This window comes from Elgaria multicarinata, chromosome 5 (assembly GCF_023053635.1).
Source record: "Elgaria multicarinata webbii isolate HBS135686 ecotype San Diego chromosome 5, rElgMul1.1.pri, whole genome shotgun sequence".
NCBI lineage: Eukaryota > Metazoa > Chordata > Lepidosauria > Squamata > Anguidae > Elgaria > Elgaria multicarinata.
Window position 1 is genome coordinate 50090377 of NC_086175.1, and position 19983 is coordinate 50110359.

General features: G+C 40.5%; 1 protein-coding gene across 1 annotated transcript; it reads left to right on the plus strand.

Moving 5' to 3' along the window:
• Positions 1 to 19577, plus strand: GYG2 (glycogenin 2). The gene is made up of 10 exons (XM_063126337.1): positions 1 to 184; positions 1414 to 1581; positions 5482 to 5623; positions 7549 to 7723; positions 8619 to 8781; positions 11272 to 11398; positions 13510 to 13732; positions 13856 to 13985; positions 15851 to 15942; positions 16548 to 19577. Exons 2-10 carry the CDS (start codon positions 1575 to 1577, stop codon positions 16707 to 16709), a joined length of 1221 nt encoding a protein of 406 aa, XP_062982407.1. The 5' UTR covers positions 1 to 184; positions 1414 to 1574; the 3' UTR covers positions 16710 to 19577.
• The last annotated feature ends 406 nt before the right edge of the window (positions 19578 to 19983 follow it).

Here is a 19983-nt window from a genome sequence, read left to right on the forward strand (position 1 = left end):
GGTTGCCTTGAGCCCTGTCGGATGGCCGTAGAGGCGGCCGACCCGTTTGGCTCTACGGCACATGGAGCGCCAAGGGCGGCTGGAGGACTTGCGGAGGGCGCAGCGGCGACAGCAGGAGCAGCAGCAGGAGCAGCAGCCCAGCGTCGCCTTCCGAGCTCGCTTTCCCTCGTAAAACACTTGCCCGGTTTGTAGCCGCCGCCGAAATGAAGCTGGGGCTGAAGGAGGGTGGCTCAGCCCCCCCCCCGGGGGGAGGGGAGTCCTGTGCACCCCGCAGCAATGCCCTTGCAGTGGGAGGGGGGGCCGCGTTACAGCATTGGCGGCGCAGGAGGCAAAATTTGATGCAGGAGACGGCTGCGGCTGGCTAATGACACCTTTCCCATGGGGTGGGGGGTTAGCTGCCAATCCTGACTTCCAAATGGCCCCATTGTTGATAAATTCCAGAGGGGAAGCTAGCAGTGACCGCCTCTTACAGCAAAACACAAAAAGATGAGCCTTTGGCCTGGCGCATTAAAAGCTAAGGGTAATTAGTTCATTACGATTTCGTTCTACTCAGAGTAGACCGACTGAAATGGATGGGACTTCAGTCATGACTAACGTAAATCCCAATCATTTCAGTGAGTGTACTCTGAGTAGGACTAACATTGGATTCTACCCTAAGGGATTAATCCTGCAAGCGTTTGCATCCCTACCTAGAAGTAAGTGCTGCTGAGTTTTATGGCATTGACTTCCATGTAAGTGTTTATGGGATTGCACCCTAAAGCCACAATCCTAATCACACTTCGCAGAGAGAGTGAGAAGTACCACTGAATGTAGAGGGATTTACTTTGAGGAAGTCTGCTTAGGGTTGCAGTGCGTTGTTGTGGCATCAGCTTTGTGGATTTGTGCCCACTCCATCAGATGCATGAAGTGGGCACTAGTCCACAGAAACTGGTGCTGAAATAAATCTGTGAAGTCAGCTCCAGGAGAGTTACTTTTCATGCTAGGTTTGTTAATAGTCATCCTTTGCTTTTTATTGGCAACCTCTCTCCACACTCTCTAGTGCAAACAAACAGTAAATGCTCACAGCGATTAAATGGTTAATATTTTGCTAGAGAAACCGAAGGCGAGAACATGAAACGACTTGTTGGGCCCTCTTTTGCTCAGGAAAGGGAATGGAAGGGGGTGTGTTTGTGCAGATTTAAGCCTTGCTTTTAAAGAACTTTGCAATGCATGGTTAAGGTTTCCTCTTCCTCCAAAGAAAAGGGTGGTGGGTCTTGAAAACTAATAAGGAACAGGTACCTTCCTTTTTCTTCTCCCCACCCCTCTCCCCCAGATTGTATATTTACTCCTGAGGTTAAAACCTTCAATCAGGAAAACTGGAGAATGCATGAATGTTTAATATAACACTGTTGGTTTTTTTTTTTTTTTTTTCAGCTGGAAGGAAAGAGGCTAATCCTATCTGGGGGTTTGTTGACGGAGACAGGCCTGCTGAGAACAAGAAAGAAGCAGTGGAGAATTCCCCTCCCAGCCGTTCTCTCTCTCTCTCTCCAGCATAGGTTTTACTCTACAGCAGCTTAGCTTGTTAGCTTTAAAGGATGCCTGGTAAGTTGATTCCCCCTCACCACCACCCCACCCTCCTCCTTCTGTTCTTTGTTTTCTGATTTTCTTCTTTGGAAATCATTGCCTTTCTAGGTGCCCAACAGCCGGAGAGAGCTTCAGCTATTGGGCTGTATAGAAATGCAATAAACAAATAAATTCTAATACATCATATCGGGTACAGTTCATCAGGGAAGGAGGACAGTACATATCCTCCATGCATACTTCATTGCTGCTGTTCTGGAGTAGATTTCAGCCGTGCAAAATGATTCTTTAGTTAAACATATGAGAAATAGGATGTTAAAAAATGGTGTGTGCATTAGAATGCAATCCTATATCCAGTTACCTGGAAATAAACCTCACTTAACTCATTGGGACTCACTTTTGAGTAGAGATGCATATGCATAATTATGCTTTTATACTGTTGTGAATCAGCCCCCTACCTCTTTTCTGTAAAAAGCATAGGAAATTGTATAGCTCTTAGTTCACCCATTTGCTGTCATTCAAACAAATGACAAGTTTTAAATCCTGGATGGTTCTCTGTTGTCTCTGCAATTTTTGTTCTAGTCTATATTAACGCAAGCATAGTTCGGAATCAGTAGAATCAGAAATAATCTGTAATGAGCAGTTCCTCTTCTTTACATACTAAGTGTTGTTTGATGAGCAATACGTTTGCTTTCAAAGGTAAACATCCAGTTACAGTAGTTGAAAACACTTTGCAAATGCAACAGGGAAATTACATGTTTTGCTTCCGTTCCTAATTTCAAGGTTTAATACCCGCTTATTTCCAAGGAGAAATTCCTACTAAAGGAAATAGAATTACTTAGTACTTTTCCTATTGCTTATTTGGTGTACAACAGTGCTGTGCAGTGCCATGAAGCGGTTGCAATTTTAGGAATTTCTCCTTGTTTTACAGCTCAGGCCTAAAGTTTACTGCACTGGATAAGAATTGGTATGAAGGAAATGCAGCCACTGCTTAGCCAGTCAGCATGTGGCAACTGTATTATAAAGTTGGGTGTGTGTAGCAATATTATTGCACAGAAAAGTAGACAAATACACATGCTTATTTTATGAGCACTTATATCCCATCTTTCTGTGATTAAAAAAGATATCAACCACAAGCATTAAAAACAATTATAAGTCCCTGCAACAGAAGCCCATGGGGTAGGCCAGAACAACAGAACCCTGAGTACTCTCAATGAGTAATTTCCTCAGCAAGGTCTGCAGGCCAAATGAATCCTTTTATACTACTCAACCCAGACTACCTCTCTCAAGCCCTGCCTCTTTTTTGGAGAGTGGTGAGCTTAAAGGGCCAGTCTCCTGAAACCTAGCATTCCATCATCTTCTATCCTTTATTTATTTATTACGTTTATATCCTGTCTTTTCTTCTCCAAGGAACCCAAGGCAGTGTACATAATCCTCCTCCTCTCCATTTTATCCTCACAGCAACAGCCCTGTGACGTAGGTTGGGCTGAGTATCTGTGACTGGCCCAAAGTTACTGAATGAGCTTCCATGGCTGAGTGGGGACTAGACCCTGGATCTCTCAAGTCCCAGTCCCAGTCCCAATGCTCTAGCCACTATACTGCACTGGCTCTCCAGTGTAAAGAGTGTACACTGGTTCCCTCCTGGCTCATTGTTTATGGTGGTGATCCAGTGATGGAGGATGTGGAACCTCAAGTAGATAAGTGGTCTGTAGGGGTCCCTGTCCAGGGGTCTCTTGGTGGACAAACTCTGGTTGAGTCCCAGTGACAGGGCTTATGACTGGGTCTTGCTCTTCCATGGCCTTTGCTGCTAGTCTTTCTGATATGGCTCCCATCATATAGACTGAGAGGTCATGAGTCTTAATAATAAAAATAAATGACCAGTAGTAAAAACAGTGTCTTAAAAGCCATATAAGCAATCGCAGAACTAAAACCATATTACCGTATTTCTTTGATTCTAAGACGCCATCGATTGTAAGACGCACACTAATTTCAGTACCACCAACAGAAAAAAAGCTTTGATTCTAAGAATAATAATCACACCCACGATTCTAAGACGCACCCCATTTTTAGAGATGTTGATATGGGAAAAAAGTGTGTCTTAGAATCGAAGAAATACGGTAGTTAAAGGCTCAGTAAAAAAAATGCCTGCCATAATAAAACATTTTAAAAGCATCCCGGTTTATTTGTATGCTGCTTTTACCTCTAAAAGGAAGCTCAAAGCTGCTAATAACATACAGAATATAATAGTATCAAATAAAGTATCAAAAGACAATATGAAAAACTATCTAGCAGGCAATGTGTGTGTGTGTGTGTGTGTGTGTGTGTGTGTGTGTGTGTGTGAGAGAGAGAGAGAGAGAGAGAGAGAGAGAGAGAGAGAGGGAGGGAGGGAGGGAGGGAGGGAGGGAGGGAGGGAGGGAGGGAGGGGGGAACCCCTCTTGGGAGGCTATTCCACAGCTTAGGAGCCACCACTGGAGAGCTCTACCTCTTGTCTCCACCAATGAAGAGAATTTCAGATCTCAATTCCCAAGCTGTATCATTATTCATTTTCTTAATTGTTAGCAATTACTGCTGTTTCTCAGCAATGCAAGCTGATCTTAGAATGTCAGCCTGTAGCCACCTGTACTCAAACACACTTGCAATTGTACCTTAAAGTCAGACAGCAATCATATATTTGCTGTGTTGGCTTCCACTGTGCGGAAATTCCTCTCTTCTTTCCGTCACGTTTGAAAAACTTTTGATTTGCTAGGCACTTTTAGAGATTCTTTTTTAGATTACTTTTCTTGTACGTTTCTTTCCGTGCCCCTTTTTAAATTGTATTTTCTTTTTTTGAAAAATTGATTTAAGCTCAGCATGAGCTGTGTGAACACCTGCTGATTGGGGCACAGGATCACTTCATAAAATTATTATGGATAGCAATTATTATTTTATTTATTTGAACTATAGCTGATTCTCTTTAGAAATACCAGATAAGTGGTCTTATCTTCTATATGTAATTTAAGTTGGGAGGTAGTTGATCATTCCTTTTTGACTGCCTTCTGGTTGACTGATTCTCATGAACAAACTTCATTGGAAAGCTCTTGATGCGCAAATTCCATGAATAACAACAGTTTTCACTATAATTCCAACTCAAGAGCATTTTTAAGTCCATAAATATTTTTTTTAAAGAATTAGGCTATCTTCTATAACAATGTACTATAATGCTTTATTTTTAGTATTTAAAAATGTGAAGCATAATTAAACAAACATAATTTGTTGCAAATGGGAGCAAAATGAAATATGAACACAAAAAAGACACTGTACACCTTTATAAATACAGGTGTAGGCCTTTTTGCTGTTCTGCTTGCACACAGCTAAAATCTGAGGGCAGGGGCATGACACCTGGTGGATTCTGGAGTGGGGAGGAATGAAAGCCCTATGAAGAGAGACTGAAACAACTGGGCATGTTTAGCCTGGAGAAGAGAAGATTGAGGGGAGACATGATAGCACTCTTCAAACACTTAAAAGGTTGTCATACAGAGGAGGGCCAGGATCTCTTCTCGATCCTCCAGGGTGCAGGACACGGAATAACGGGCTCAAGTTACAGGAAGCCAGATTCCAGCTGGACATCAGGAAAAACTTCCTGACTGTTAGAGCAGTACGACAATGGAACCAGTTACCTAGGGAGGTTGTGAGCTCTCCCACACTAGAGGCATTGAAGAGGCAGCTGGACATCCTTCTGTCAGTTATGCTTTAGGGTAGATTCCTGCATTGAGCAGGGGGTTGGACTCGATGGACTTATAGGTCCCTTCCAACTCTACTATACTATAATTCTGTGACCCCTGGAACTTGCTCTCTCCTGGTTTAGTGGTATGAGGTGAGGACCTGCGCAGCCAATTCTCTTCATACTGCATTAAACTACCCTTCTGAATGCTTGTTTTTCAGTGACAGACCAGGCCTTCGTCACCCTTGCTACTAATGATGTTTACTGCCATGGAGCTCTGGTTCTCGGACAGTCCTTGAGGAACCATAGAACATCTAGAATGTTGGCAATACTAATTACACCTCAAGTCTCCAGTGCAATGAGGTACGGACATGTTCCCAAATGCAATTAACATGATAATTACAAAATGGAAATGGAAATTCCGTTCTATTACCTGATAACAAAATAACAATAACCAGACACTGTGCTGAGTGTATACCTTAATTCCCAGCTGGTCAGGATAATTAAATCACATGTGGTTGAACATGCAAACAACAGGGTTTGGTTTTGTGTCATGCTTATTTTAATTCCCTTAAAAAGCACCTTGGCTTTATATTTAAACCACTTTGTGTAAAGAATTGTAAGCAGAGACTTTTATATTACAGTAATTATATGAGGATTTTGGGGTTCTCAGCCATGAAAATGTCAAATTCCTATTTTATCACATAGTTATGAACAGCATTTATTTTATCAAGTATTTAGAATATTGGGGTTTCTATTGAGTCGAATGCTTTTTATTTCTTTTTATTGTTGAGTTTATAATTATGCTTTTAATGTATTTGTTTTATGATTATTTTAATTATTATTTATTTCATGGTTCTATTATTGTTAGTTGCCCTAAGTGCCATTTTTTTTTTGATGGAAAGGAGGGATAAAAATCAAACAAATGAACAAATGAAATAATAGTAACACATAATTTGGGGTGTTGTTTATTCCCTGCTCCCATCTCAAGAAACTCTGCAAAGAAAGGCTGGAATGCTTAGGAGCCATTCAATGGCCACTGACCATGCTCGGCTCTCCCCCGGCGTGGCAAATGATCGCTGATGGAACTTGATAAGCAGTGTATCTCTGAATACTAAATGATGCAGACAAACAGCAGGGGAGAGCTTTCATGCTGTGCTTGAAGAATTTCCAGGGATGTGTCTCTGGCTGGCTACCTGCTGTTGGAAAGAAGAACTCTGTTGGTCAGATGCAGCAGGGTTCTTAACTCAGTTTTTCCACTCTTTTTTTTTTTGTTTTCTTTTACCCAGCAGGCCTTTCTTCCACTACAGAGTAATCACTGTCCAAATACCCTTCACCCCCAAATACCATCACTAGTGAATCGGATTGAATATTAAACAGATCTTCAGAATCTCAATAGCTTTGACTATTTCTTGAGGTTTTAAATATTCAGAATCAATACAGAGCTGCTATACCACTAACTGGAAGTGGCCAATATGATCATGTGATGCCAGAGCTTCCATCAGCTGTACTAGGTTCTAGTCCGTTTCCAGGCCCAATTCAAAATGTTGGGGTTGATCTTTAAAGCTGTAAATGGCATAGAGCCAGAGTACCTAAAAGAACATCTCCCGTATATACCTGGCGTGAGCCTTAAGTCATCTTCAGAGGCTTTCCTCTGGGTGCATACAAACAAATGCAATTAGGTGGGTGACCACAAAAGAGAAGGCCTTCTTAGTTGTGGCACCCCTCTTATTGGATGGCCTCTTAAAGGAGGCTCACCTGGCACCCACACTGCTATGTTTTCAGCACCAGGCCAAGACCTTCCTTTTTCCCCAGGAATTTCAGATTCTAGATTTTACAGTTTAGATTTGCCTGCAGGGTGCTGGAAGGGACGCTTTTATATATAGTTTGGACTGCATTTCTTTTGCTGATTGTTGTTGTTTTTATTGTGCACTTTTTATATTCTTTAATCATGTAACCATTTTGTTATTGGATGGACAAATATAAATGAATGAATGAATGAATATGCCCTGCATATTTTGAATTTTTTGGCTTGTTTCTTCAGCCCTTTTCTCCTAGCCTTTTATTATCAGCAGCTACTTCATAGGAAGTGACTATTGTGTTGGTGTTTTTGCTTCTGTATTTCCATTGGTTTTGTTTTGTTAACATATCTAGATACTATTTTCTTATTAATACCACCTACTGTTCTCAGTTCAGGTATTGTTACAAAAGGTGCACTGAATTCGTTTTAAAAGGAGAGGTCTTGAGGTCTCAAGACTCCCAAACTTGTATTCTTCTTATTTTGCCAGGGCTGCCCTCAGCACTATATTTGATACAGTGGTCAACGTGAACGAAATTGACAGCAATGACATGGTGCACTTGGCTCTGCTGGAGAGGCTGGAACTGGGTGTAACATTTACCAAACTTCACTGCTGGACTCTTACTCAATATAGCAAATGTGTCTTCATGGATGCAGACACGTTGGTAAGGGCAACGCTATCATGAATTGTAAGCCAGGAGATTTTGCTATATTGATTGACTGTGTAACCTGCTCTCCCTTCCAAGAATCTTTTTGTTAGTTGCTGTGGAATTTGAATCAAGTAGATTTAGAAATGTCAGAAAGATCCTTAGTATTTATATCAGTGTGTGCATAGCATATGTGTATGAACAATATCTGCACATTGTAGGTTCAAATCTCTCTGTTATTGCCTAGGACAGTAACAATAAGTAACAAAATCAATAGAGTTATAAAACAGTAGCTCTAGAAATAGCTTGAGTGCAGAATGTTCTGTTCTGTGAGTTAAACAGAAAGCTGTAAACCGGGGATGCAGAAGTTCAGGCACACGGACCACATCCAGCCCTCCTGGAGTTCCAATCTGCCCCTGTAGGGCTCCTCAGATGACCACGTCCCCTTCTCACCAACTACCAATTGTTGGTAGTTTCCTGGCTTTTGTGCAGTCCCTACCACCTCATGCCAATTCTATATGGTTGAAATGTTTCCTAAGCGTTACTTACAGGCAGTAAGAGTTTTAAGCTAAAATGTGCTGGTATTTTTGTCCCCGCCCCTTTACCCGTTGTGCCCACCCACCACTGGAATGTGGCCTCCGAAAGTTTCTCCCAAATGGAATTCAGCCCTCAGGCTAAAAATATTTCTGCACTGTGACCATAAACACTTCACATTCCCTTAGCAAGGATAATATATCCCATCATTTCAGATGAGACAACATATCAGTGTGTTTTTATTGATGCTTACTGCCAGGCTGAAGGCGAATTAGCAAATGGTGGGAAGTAACCTAGTGAGTTGCCTGTGAAGTGCCTTGAATGCCTGATGTTTGTATAGTTGGAGATTTAATGTAATTCAAACTTGTCATGTCCTTAGGTACTATGCAATATTGATGAGCTGTTTGACCGGGAAGAATTTTCAGCAGCTCCAGATTCCGGCTGGCCAGACTGCTTTAACAGCGGTGTCTTTGTTTTCCAACCTTCTTTAAAAACCTTCAACCTCCTCCTGCAGTTTGCAAATGAACACGGTAGCTTTGATGGTAAGTTCTCTGGACCAGGTCCTCTTCCTGTCTTTGTCAGAGAGAGGTTTACATTGCTGAAGTTGTGTTGGGGATATGAACTTTTCATAAGTGCTTTAAGCACCATAGGACAATTCCCTCTAGATTGAAGGCTAGAACTAGATGTTATATATAAAAAAGTACCCCACACAGCAGTTGCTGATATATAATGGCTATAGCTGATATACGGCTGTAGTATATTGACCTCTCCTGACCTCCCTATACCATCTAATAGAATATACCTTGTCCAGGTGTTTGTGTCTGTCCTCCTCGGCCACTTCATAGCATTGGCTACTTACTGCTTCCTGTGGTGGAGACATATGGTAATGATAAATGCACATTGGGGGAGCTCTACACCAGGGTACAGATTCCCTTTCAGGCTGAGGGCCAAATTCCATTTTGGAGAAGCTATGGGGGCTGCATTCCAGTGATGTACGGTGCTAAAGGAAAGGGTCTTTTCAGTGGTGGCCCCCTGAGTATGGATTGAGCTCCCCAATGTGCATATGGTGGGGCACTTATGCCAGCCATCTGAACAGGTCTAGTGTTCTATGGAAACTGTTTTTAGTTGTCTAAATTGTTTTACATTTTGTATACTTATATTTTTATGCTGTGTTTTATTATCGTGTGAATGTTGCAAGCTGCCCAGAGAGCTTCAGCTATTGGGTGGTATATAAATACAGAAATAAAGGCAAAAGGAGCAGGGTCAAAATACAAAAAATCCTAGCATATTTTTGTTTAAACTTCTTACTGCCAGTAACTGAGCCTTAGGAGATGCATTTCAACTGTTTAGAATGGGGTAAAGAACTGAACAAAAGCCAGGAAAGGGGGCGTGGCCAACTGGGGGAGCCCAGCAGGGCCATATTTGGCCCTGGGCCTCAGGTTCTGCATCCCTGCTCTATACACAGATGCCATGTTCAGTGGCATCTGGGTTCTTATAATGTCTAATTCTGCCATTAGCATATTTCTCCGTAAAGAGAAATGTAGATATGGCAGTACGGAAAGTTGGTTTTGATTTCTTCACCACATGGGAGTTACAGTGGCACATAGGTGTTAAGATGGACATTTTCTATCAGTTTCCCAAATCTGATCTTTATCCCTTCTTCCTGTTTTTACTTGGCATGCTGTATTTGGAACAAGACATTGGCTGTCTAGGAGTTATGCATGATCTGATTTGCTATATTCTTGCAGATGTAGTATTTTTATTCAAATGAAGGGAACACATTTATTTCATTCTCAATTATTCAGTTTACATTTAAAATGTTATCTAAATCCTGAAATACTAAGTTTAATGATGTGCACGTTAATAGTACCAGTGCAGCTGAGTAACAGACTGTGTTCACAACCATTCAGCAGTATTTTCCCAATGGTTTCCAGTGCTTATTAGATCACAAACCACTAGATAGGGCAAAAACTCATGTTTCCTCAGCATCAATCCCAAACAATAATGGGAAGTTTCTACAAATTACCTGTTAAGTTGCCAAGACTACAGCACAGGGTAGAGCCCTGAAGGACTCACAATTATCATGTGTGTGTCCTGTGTTTATGCTGAGATGAACTATATAGGCAGGGTATCTCTATCATGAGCCAAAAAATACAGCTCATACATGGTCAACGGTCTGTTTTGGGCAGCTTGCCCCTCGTCAAAGCAGCTGTGTGAAAGGACGGGCTTAATGTGTATGTATAAGGGACAATATGGTACAGATGTATCTCCCTGTTCTGGAAAAAAAGGCAACTGAACTGGATAGCACCAATTACCATTTAATTTATTATTATTGCATTTATATCCCACTTTTTTCCTCCAGCGAATCCAAGGCAGCGTACATAATACTCTCCATTGTATCCTCACAACAACCATCTTGTGAGGTGGGTTGGGCTGAGCGTCTAAGCTCCATCACACCGGGGCTTAACACGCTCCCTAACTTTGCTTCTCTGCCCCTGTTTTCGTTCCTCAGTTACTTCCTCTTTTCAAAAGAGGAAGTACAGAACGAGCGCAAGGCCCATTGAGTCCGCTGTTCTAATGGCACTGCTTCTCCTGCACACAGCAGGAAAGAGCAGCAATTCTGAATTAAAAAAAAAAACATTGGACTTAATGAGGTTTTTTTTTTGTCATGCAAGGAAGGCGACGACATCATGTGAGGGACCTGAGCAAACTCTGTGAGTGCCCAGTAACGAGTGTGCATTAAAACGCTCATCGGATGGAGCTTTCTGTGACTGGTCCAAAGTCACCCAGTGGGTTTCCATGGCTGAGTGGGGACTAGAACCCAGATCTCCCGACTCCCAGTCTGACACTTTAGCCACTACACCACACTGGCTTTATTTTCCAGTCATACTTTTTGGGGGGGCAGGATGGGAGCGTGTTGGCAGATTCATAGTTGACAAATCATGAGTAACTTTGAGTTTGAAGAATGAACTATTCCTTATGTTATAGTTCATATGAAGATGTGTTTTGCATTTTTCTTTTTAATTCGTTAGGTGGTGATCAGGGATTGTTAAATAGTTTCTTCAACAGCTGGGCAACGAAAGACATTAACAAACATTTGCCATTTATCTATAATTTAAGCAGTAGTGCTGTCTACACCTATGCCCCTGCTTTCCAACAGTAAGTACAGAAATATTTATTATTAATACATTGGTTAGCAGATGCATTTAAAAGGCAAAGAAAAACACGCTCTAAGTTCATAGATTTCTGTCTTCCATAGCTGATAATGGGAGCTTTGTGCACATATGAAGCACATGATAATTAATAGGTGTGGGCTCATCAATCTTATGATAATAAATTGATTCAGTTTCAGACGCAAGCCTGATATAGGATATCAGTAATTAGCATTACTGAAAGTGTCCCTCTTTTTGTGCATGATCACTGTTAATAGATACATTCAAGCCATGAATGTGGTGATCCATTGGTGAATTTCATTACATGTATATTGTGTCTGTAAGAGTATGTAGCGCAACTGGAAACTAGCACTCATAGAAGACAGTTTCATTGATTTCTTCCGCTCCAGAAGCACTCGTTTGAGGTAGTTTCCAGATTTGCTTCCCATTGTGCTAGTGGTCATTTCTGCTAGTGCAGCATGATTGGTGCCAGTGGACTACCTGGGGAAGGATATTTCCAATGGGACCAGAAAAACAGTGTTCAGGATGGATATTGACTGCTGTACCAGTATAATCGAGAAGAAGCAATGGTGTGCCCAGGCGTGCAAAAATTTCTGCCCCTGATTATACACCAAACCAAAAATTATTGGGTTGAGAAACAATGTAAAAGCAACTTAGATAACCGATGCCATGCTCAATTGGAAAACCAAAACCCCACTAGGCTTCCAACACTTCGAGTTTCCATACATGGGTTGCTTCTACATGGAATATGTAGTGGCTCTGTACAGCCTAGCAATCCCCTATTGTGGATGGCTGATGTAGTGGAAGGCATTCTACATTTAATGGGGAGGTGGTCAAAGTGATGGATGGGGGATGAGTAAAACTGAAGTTTTCCCAGAACTGCTATGAACCAGTGGTGTTGGGCTATACTATATTTTTGGCTGGCATCCAGCTCTACACCTGCTTTCACCAACTGTAGCTTCCAATGAGATCCCATGTCACCAAGTTCTGGAGTGTCCACATGCATAAGCCTAATGAGCAATTGCAGGATGTTTGCTTGTTCCCTCCCCCTCAGCAAGGCCATTACTTTTGTCTGTCGCTCTGTGATGATTGCAGAGGTGAGGGGAAAGGCATTTTGGCCATTGGTTAAAGAAGGAATAGCTACGGGGAGCTTGTTTCATACTCCCTCCCAGTAAGGACACTGCTCTAGCTGTCTGTTGTCTTGTCTGTTGTCCTGTGATTGCAGAGATAAGGTTAAGGGTACTCTGGCCTCTATCATCAGGGTTAGCACTGCCTCCATCTCTGGAAGAACACTAGCAAAAGATCAGCCTAGCCCCTTGTAGATGTAGGGCTTTTCTACACAAACCTGTTAATTTGCTGCATCTGCTTTAGGTTTCACACTACACGAGTATTTTCTTTCCTGTTGTTTTTGCTACATAACCTCTAGGTGGCACTGTGGTATAGAGGAATAGCACAAATGCACAAGTACAAACTGTTTTCTTTCCAAAAAAAAACAAAAAAAAAACATTTCCCCTACTCTAAAACAACTCACTGAAACTGCTGTTTACAAACAGAAATAAAACTGGAGGGTCACGATGTTGTCTAAAGAAATTGTAAACAACCTTGATTGGGAATGAGAAAAGTTCAATAAATGCCTTGTGTATAAAAGCTTGTCAATGCCTGTTAACAACTCACCTCTTAGCATGGGCGTAATCAAACTGATCTCCCTTTTCTACCCCTTCCCTTCCTCTGTGTGTGTGCTTTTAGTTTGTAATCCTGTTTGATTTTCACTTACCTAAGTGGCTGCAATGGCATTTTGTATTGAATATTAATTGCTGTGAGCCACAGAATTATTACTTTCTGTTTGAAAAGGCGGCCAATGAATGAGTAAATGGATGGATAGAGACTTTCATGATGCCACCACAGAGATGATACATCAGCATTTAAAATGTTCATCCATCTCAGACCTTCATGAGTTCAGCATGAAAGTCTGAGAGCTTCTCTACATTTTTATAAAAAATCCCACTATCTTACAGGGACTTTTTGCTTCCATTTTCTTTCTGGAATTACAATCACTCTTAAGATGACATTGTTTTTATGCATTCATTCTTCTTGCAGTTTTGGCAAAGATGCAAAAGTAGTCCATTTCTTGGGACGAACAAAGCCCTGGAATTACAAATACAATCCCCAAACAAGAGCCATTAAGGAGGATGGTTCCGCCTCAGTATCTCAGAGTCAACTCTCATTCTTAGAACTCTGGTGGATGACATACACTTCCAGTATACTACCATTACTGGAAAAATGGCAGAAGTCTTTGGAGTCACAAATCCAGAAAAAAGAGGTAAAATGGTTTTGGGAAGGGGAGGCTTTGTCATATTTTGTTCCACTTCATTCCCTTCGAACTGCATTAGCTGTGACCGATTGATGGAGAACTTCAAAAACATAACAATTTTTGTTGTTACAGCTTAACTTCAGTGGCGATGAATGTAAATTTGAAAGAGAAATGAGCAGTTCCTTGCCAATCTCAGCAAATGCAGAACATGTATCAGAAATTGTTGTAAGTCCACCTGAAGACTTACCTGCCAAAAATGCAAGTACATTTATTTATTTATTGCATTTTTATGCTGCCCAATAGCTGAAGCTCTCTGGGCGGTTCACAAAATTTAAAACTATTCAAAGTATAAAAAACAGTATAAAAGCGTGATATAAAATACAATATAAAAGCACAACCAGGATAAAATCAGCAGCAGTGCAGAAATACAAATTTAAAATACAAATTTAAAACAGCAAAGTTAAAATTAAGTTTATAGACTGTTAAAATGCTGAGAGAATAAAAAGACCTTCACCTGGCATCTGAAAGAATATAGTGTAGGTGCCAGGTGAACCTCCTTAGGGAGCTCATTCCACAGCCGGGATGCCACAGCAGAGAAGGCCTTCCTCCTAGTAGCCACCTGTCTCACTTTCTTGGGCAGGGGCTCACGGAGAAGGACCACTGAGGATGACCTTAGGGTCCGGGCAGGTACATATGTGGGGAGGCGTCCCTTCAGATAGCTTGGCCACAAGCCATTTAGGGCTTTAAATGTTAATACCAGCACTTTGAATCGGGTCTGGACTGGCAGCCAATTTTTAAGGCTGTGGGCTCTTTCTGCTAATTAGTTATAGTAACCTTGTTTTAAATTGTTTGAAGATGCTTCCAAATGTTATGTTTGTAGAGATTTCATCTTCATGTGGTTTAAAATGAAATCCTTTGAATCTTTAGACAGAAAAGAACTTTTAGCATCCCTCCAGCCAGCCATGCTGGAGCATGTTAGGAATTGTAGGATCTTTATTTGTCTAAACATGTGTAGGATTGTACCCTTAATCAGCTTTTCAACTATAGCTTACATGGTTGTGCTGATGGGGAGAGGGAAATCTCCTTGTCAAAGCAATCTTGTTCAAGTAGGATTTCATTTGTAAATAACTTGCTATAAAAATGCCATTCTGTTAAAAATGAATGGCTCTTGACCAGATAGAGAGTAGAAGCATTTGTGACTGAGGCTTCTGCATCTCATCTGAAACCTGGAAATGCACGTATCTCCCTTAGGAGAGAACTTGCATGTTCCTATGAGATGGAGGAAAAGCTGCAGAAACTGTGCAATCCTAAGGATGTTCGCCAGAGATAAATCCAATTCAGTTCAGTGAGGCTTACTCCCCATTCAGTAAGTTTAGGATTGCAACCTCAGAGTGTGTCACTCTGCTTCTATTCCCTGTCTCATCCAAAGCCACCCCAAGCCTTTGAGAATGGTGCCTTTCCTCTAGAACAGGGATAGCATTTATCAAACCATCACCAGTCTAATGCTAAATGTATTCACTCAAAAGAATGCAATGCTGATATTCAGTGAACCTAATTTCCATGTTAAATGTGTTTAGTATTTGGGGTGCCCCTTTTAAGAATAAATAATTTTTAGTTGACTCTGCTTTGAATCCTAAGTAAATTTACATGGAATGAAGTTCCTTGCAATTAAACATATATTTCTTTACATTATTTATCAGTACATAGAAGTGGAAATTATTTAGTGGTCACTGCACATCTCTATTGATTATAGCATACCATAGTGATGGATATTCTTATACATCATGACATGTAAAACAAAACTAATAGATGTATCTCAACAGAAAGGCCTAGTTGCTGATATTCCTTTAATCCAGTCTTCCCCAATCCTAGCAATGATGGGAGTTGTAGTCCAATCCATTTTGAAGGCACCAAATTGGGGAAGGCTGCTTTAACCTTTAGAACCTGTAGGTTACTTCAGAACTGAAGTATGTTATTTACATCAAAAAGAGCATGGATTTAGGAATATGAGTCACAATCCAGGCTGACATCGCTAAATACTGATCTCCCCCCCTAAATATGCAATAAGAAAAATTAATAACTTGACTTTAAATGGAGGCTTTGTTTTTTATTGGTGTGTACAGAAAGACGAATGCAGTCTTGAAATGAAGGTTGCTGAGCCAATTGAATCACTTGCAGAGACCTCTGCTCAACCTGTAGTTCAGGAGATTGTGAAAATGGTAAAGACCCCTGTTATGTTTATGTTTTACCTTGAGAGTCAATATTTATTTGTACATTCTGATCTTAAGAAGTGGTGATTTCATCACGAGTCAACATGCATAATCTACATAGATGAATAGCAACTCAATCGATTAATTTTGAGCCATTTTTAAAATTGTGAAATTTGCCTTCATGGGCAAAGATGATCTGGATCTAGTGCTTGAAGCCATTCCCACCCACAGAAGTATGGGGAAGACAAAGCCCCCTGAAGAAGTGTGAATGGGATATATCTCTAACAGAGTATGGCAGGGATTATAGTCTTAATAGAATATTTTGAGGACAGGATTCAAAATGAAGGCGTGCTTTTTTTTACTTCGAGACATTCAGAGTAAATCATCTATGTTTATCTTCAGTCCTTTCATAGATGTCTGCTGAGTAATCTGAGCTATTTTATTTTATCTAATAATGTGTAGCTGATATGTTAGTTGTTTGGAGCACTGCAAATTCAACTGTCTGCCTTATTAGAATCTTGAAACTAGCTTTCAGGCTTTAGGACCTACAAATCTTTTTTTTAAGTGATAAAAGCTGGGTTTCTGAGACGAGCTTTCTTTCTGGATTCTCACAGGATGAGGCTACAAATTGTGTTTCGGAGCTGTCTGTTCAGCCAGAGCCAGATGAACCCAGTTCAGAAGATGAACGAAGGAAATGGGAGGAAGGCCACATCGACTACCTGGGGAAGGATGCTTTTGAAAACATTAAAAAGAAGTTAGATGCCTTTTTATTATAGAGCTTGTTTTTGTACTCTTCTGGTGACTGATCGTTGTTTACATTTGCAATGTATGTGAAATCTCGGCGATAAGAGCCTTGCTGTTGTACTGGATAGCGTGAACAAAAATGGCTGTATGTGCTAAATGCACTTGTGTACGTTTTGTGGCAGTGCTTTGTCCCAGAGGATGAAACACAATGGGTTTATAAAACTGCCTTATAAAAAGTCAGACCATTGGTTCTCTTTGTCCAGTACTGATTATTCTGCTTGGCAGAAACCTTCAAGCTTGTCTTCCCCAGCCTTGCTAACCGATAACGTTTAACTAGAAATGCTGTTCAACCTTTATTCATTTTAGCTGGTATTGTTCTGTATTGGACCAATATTATGTTCTTTTGGATTAATTTACTCTTTTTTCTTTGGACCAACTTCTATAGATGAAGATGATCAACACGTTTACATCCAATAGAAAACTCTCTCTTGTTCATTCATGCAAAGGGGTAGTGTATTCTCTACTAAGTGCATATTCCTGTTTTTAATATTGACCTGCAGTGCCTCATGAAACATTCTCACCTTCATCTGAAATTATTAGTTTTATACTAACAGGCCAAATACTATACACTACTTGATTCTTCAGCAAGGAGAATACAAATCTTGTAGATGAAAAGTCCAATGACTTCTAAGGTAGGGTTAACCACATACATAGGACATAATCCATTGTCCTATATGTATAACACCCATGCATGGAGAATTCCTATGGGTTCAACTAAGCCTTGTTTTCCTTCTTTTCTCTATCTAATGGGCGTGCTCAGGAGGTCTGTGTCTCCATCCAGCCCTCCCTTCTGTTTCACCTTAGCTAATCTATCGTAGTGCATACATGTACACATATGACTGGGGTAGGAGAGGAACAGGGCTATCCTGACCCAGAATGAATCTTTTGTGTATAGGAACTTCCCCTGTGGTGTACTGAATCATGGGCATTGTTTCCTGTTTTCCAAAATTATTGTGTGTCTTCGGAGGTTGGGGAAAGTTGGCTCTACTGTTGGTTGATGGTTCTAGGGTTACTAAAATTCTCCATCTTTTCTGTTAAGAACAATAAAAAAAACCAAATACATTTTTCTTCAGGGCTTACTGCAATTGAACTAGTTAAGTGAGCTGGATAGTTGGTTGGTAATTGGAATGAGCAGCCTCCTACAATGGTGCTAAATATAAGTATTTTGTAACATTTTATAAGTTGCTACGAAACTGTATGTATTTTGACAGCTACAGGAAGGCAGGCATCTGGTTGATTGGTGTGGTTGTCAACACTGTATGCACGCTTCAATATATTTGGGGCAGTTGGGGAAAAGACTTAATTGCTATTAACATTTAGCAAGCTAGGTATTGAATATTTAAACTTTATATCTAATCCTGTAAATAACTAAAAGTAGTATAGATGGGACATCTCTAGGGTTTGTTTGCTACATCAGGCGATCCTTGATAAATTTAACATTTATAAAATGAAGTAATAACTTCCAAAGGAATAGTAGTGATAGTCTGTTACAGCAAAACATGAAAGAGTCTTTTCAGCGGTTTAGGGCACAATCCTATGTAGATAGCAGCCTCTGAACTTGGAGGCTGCTGAGTATGCAATGCAGGGTGGCTGGAGCACAGAGGCGATTTCGCCCAACTAGCAGGGATGCTTCAGTGGGGAAGAGGAGGAGGCTGGAGCAGCCATAGAAAACACTGTATGGCTGCTGCCCTAGTCTCCTCCCCTCTCTGCCCCTGGGAACGCCCCCTTTTCCTGTCTCTGTGCTCCATTTCTGAGTGTAGAGACATAGCTGGAACTGTATTGGCTATGAAGGAGTGGGTGTGAGGAGCACCAGCTCTGAGCCCAGAAACTGAACAATCCTATATCCTCATGGACACTGTCTGGGAAACATAAGATTGCTCTCTCATTACTAACAGTTCTATTATGGCATAAGGTTTCATGAACTAGAGTCCACTTCATCAGATGCAAGAAGAGAATACTTCACCTGATAAAGTGGACTCTAGTCACAGGTGTTTAGGCCATAATAAAATGGTTAGGTTTTAAGTGTTACAAGATTCTGCATTATAAAAAATGTGGCATTGGATTCATTAGACCACTATTTTTTTAATCACCCTTTGGTTTTTTTCAGCCATTAGGGAGAAATGAATACTTAAAAAAAAAATCTTTTCTGACTTAAGCTGCAGTCCTGTACTTACTTCCCTGGGAGTAAGTCTTATTGAACTCAGTGGGACTTACTTCTCAGTAAGCAACAACTTACTGAGCTTTTGTTTTATTTAAGAGCATTTCATCCTTAAATTTCAGTATATTTATCCTACTATCCTAAGGTAATTGCCTAGGATAATTATTTAGAAAATTTACATATAAAATGAGCCACTAAAGAACAAGTCATCTATATACCTACAATTAGCAATTTGAAACTGTTGCCAAGAAACCTCTTTTACATAGTTTGGGAGGCATTAAAATAGTTTCCGCTAATACTTATGTTGCTCCCTTTACATTACTGTGAATGTTATATCCCTGCTTTAGGCTGCACTCCTATACACACTTGCCTTAGAGTTAAGTCATATTGAACTCAATGGGACTTGCTTTTGAGGAGATATGCACAGGATTACACTGTCATAACTGCAAGGATCAAATCCAGAACTAACCACTTCTTTTCATCCTAAGCAGAGTTTTCTTTAACAGTTGCTGGCACTAGTTTAGTTTTGCAACCTGCAGGAAGGAGGCACTCTTCTCAGTAGTACCTGCACTTTTTCATTCCTACTTATCTTGTAATTCTACATGGACATTTCAGGGCTTGTAAATATAAAATAAAAGGTACTATTCCATTTTTCTCTGATTGTTTCCCCCCCCTCCCATTTTTGTACCATTGCTTATTATCAAATAAACTTTTATATTCCTGATTTCTACTTCCGCCTATTTTTGACGTATTTATTGGTTGGGGAATTGTGTGGCATCTATAGTTGGTATTATTTATTCAATTTATACCCTGCCTATCTATGAAATACCTTAGGCGTCTGGGTCTTCGTTAGGTAGCTGGTTCTTAATGGAATAAATTTTCAAGATTGCCTATATAGTTTTTAAAATGAAGCTGATTTGAATGCTCTGTCAGGCCTTATCATCCATGAGTTTTATCATGTCTCTGGCAGTGATACTATATCATACTGTTGTAGGATGTATTATGACCTCTCACTATACACCATGTCTTGCATTTTGTTGTTGTTGCAACAACTCTGTTGTGATGTACATTATGCTGTGAATGGCCTT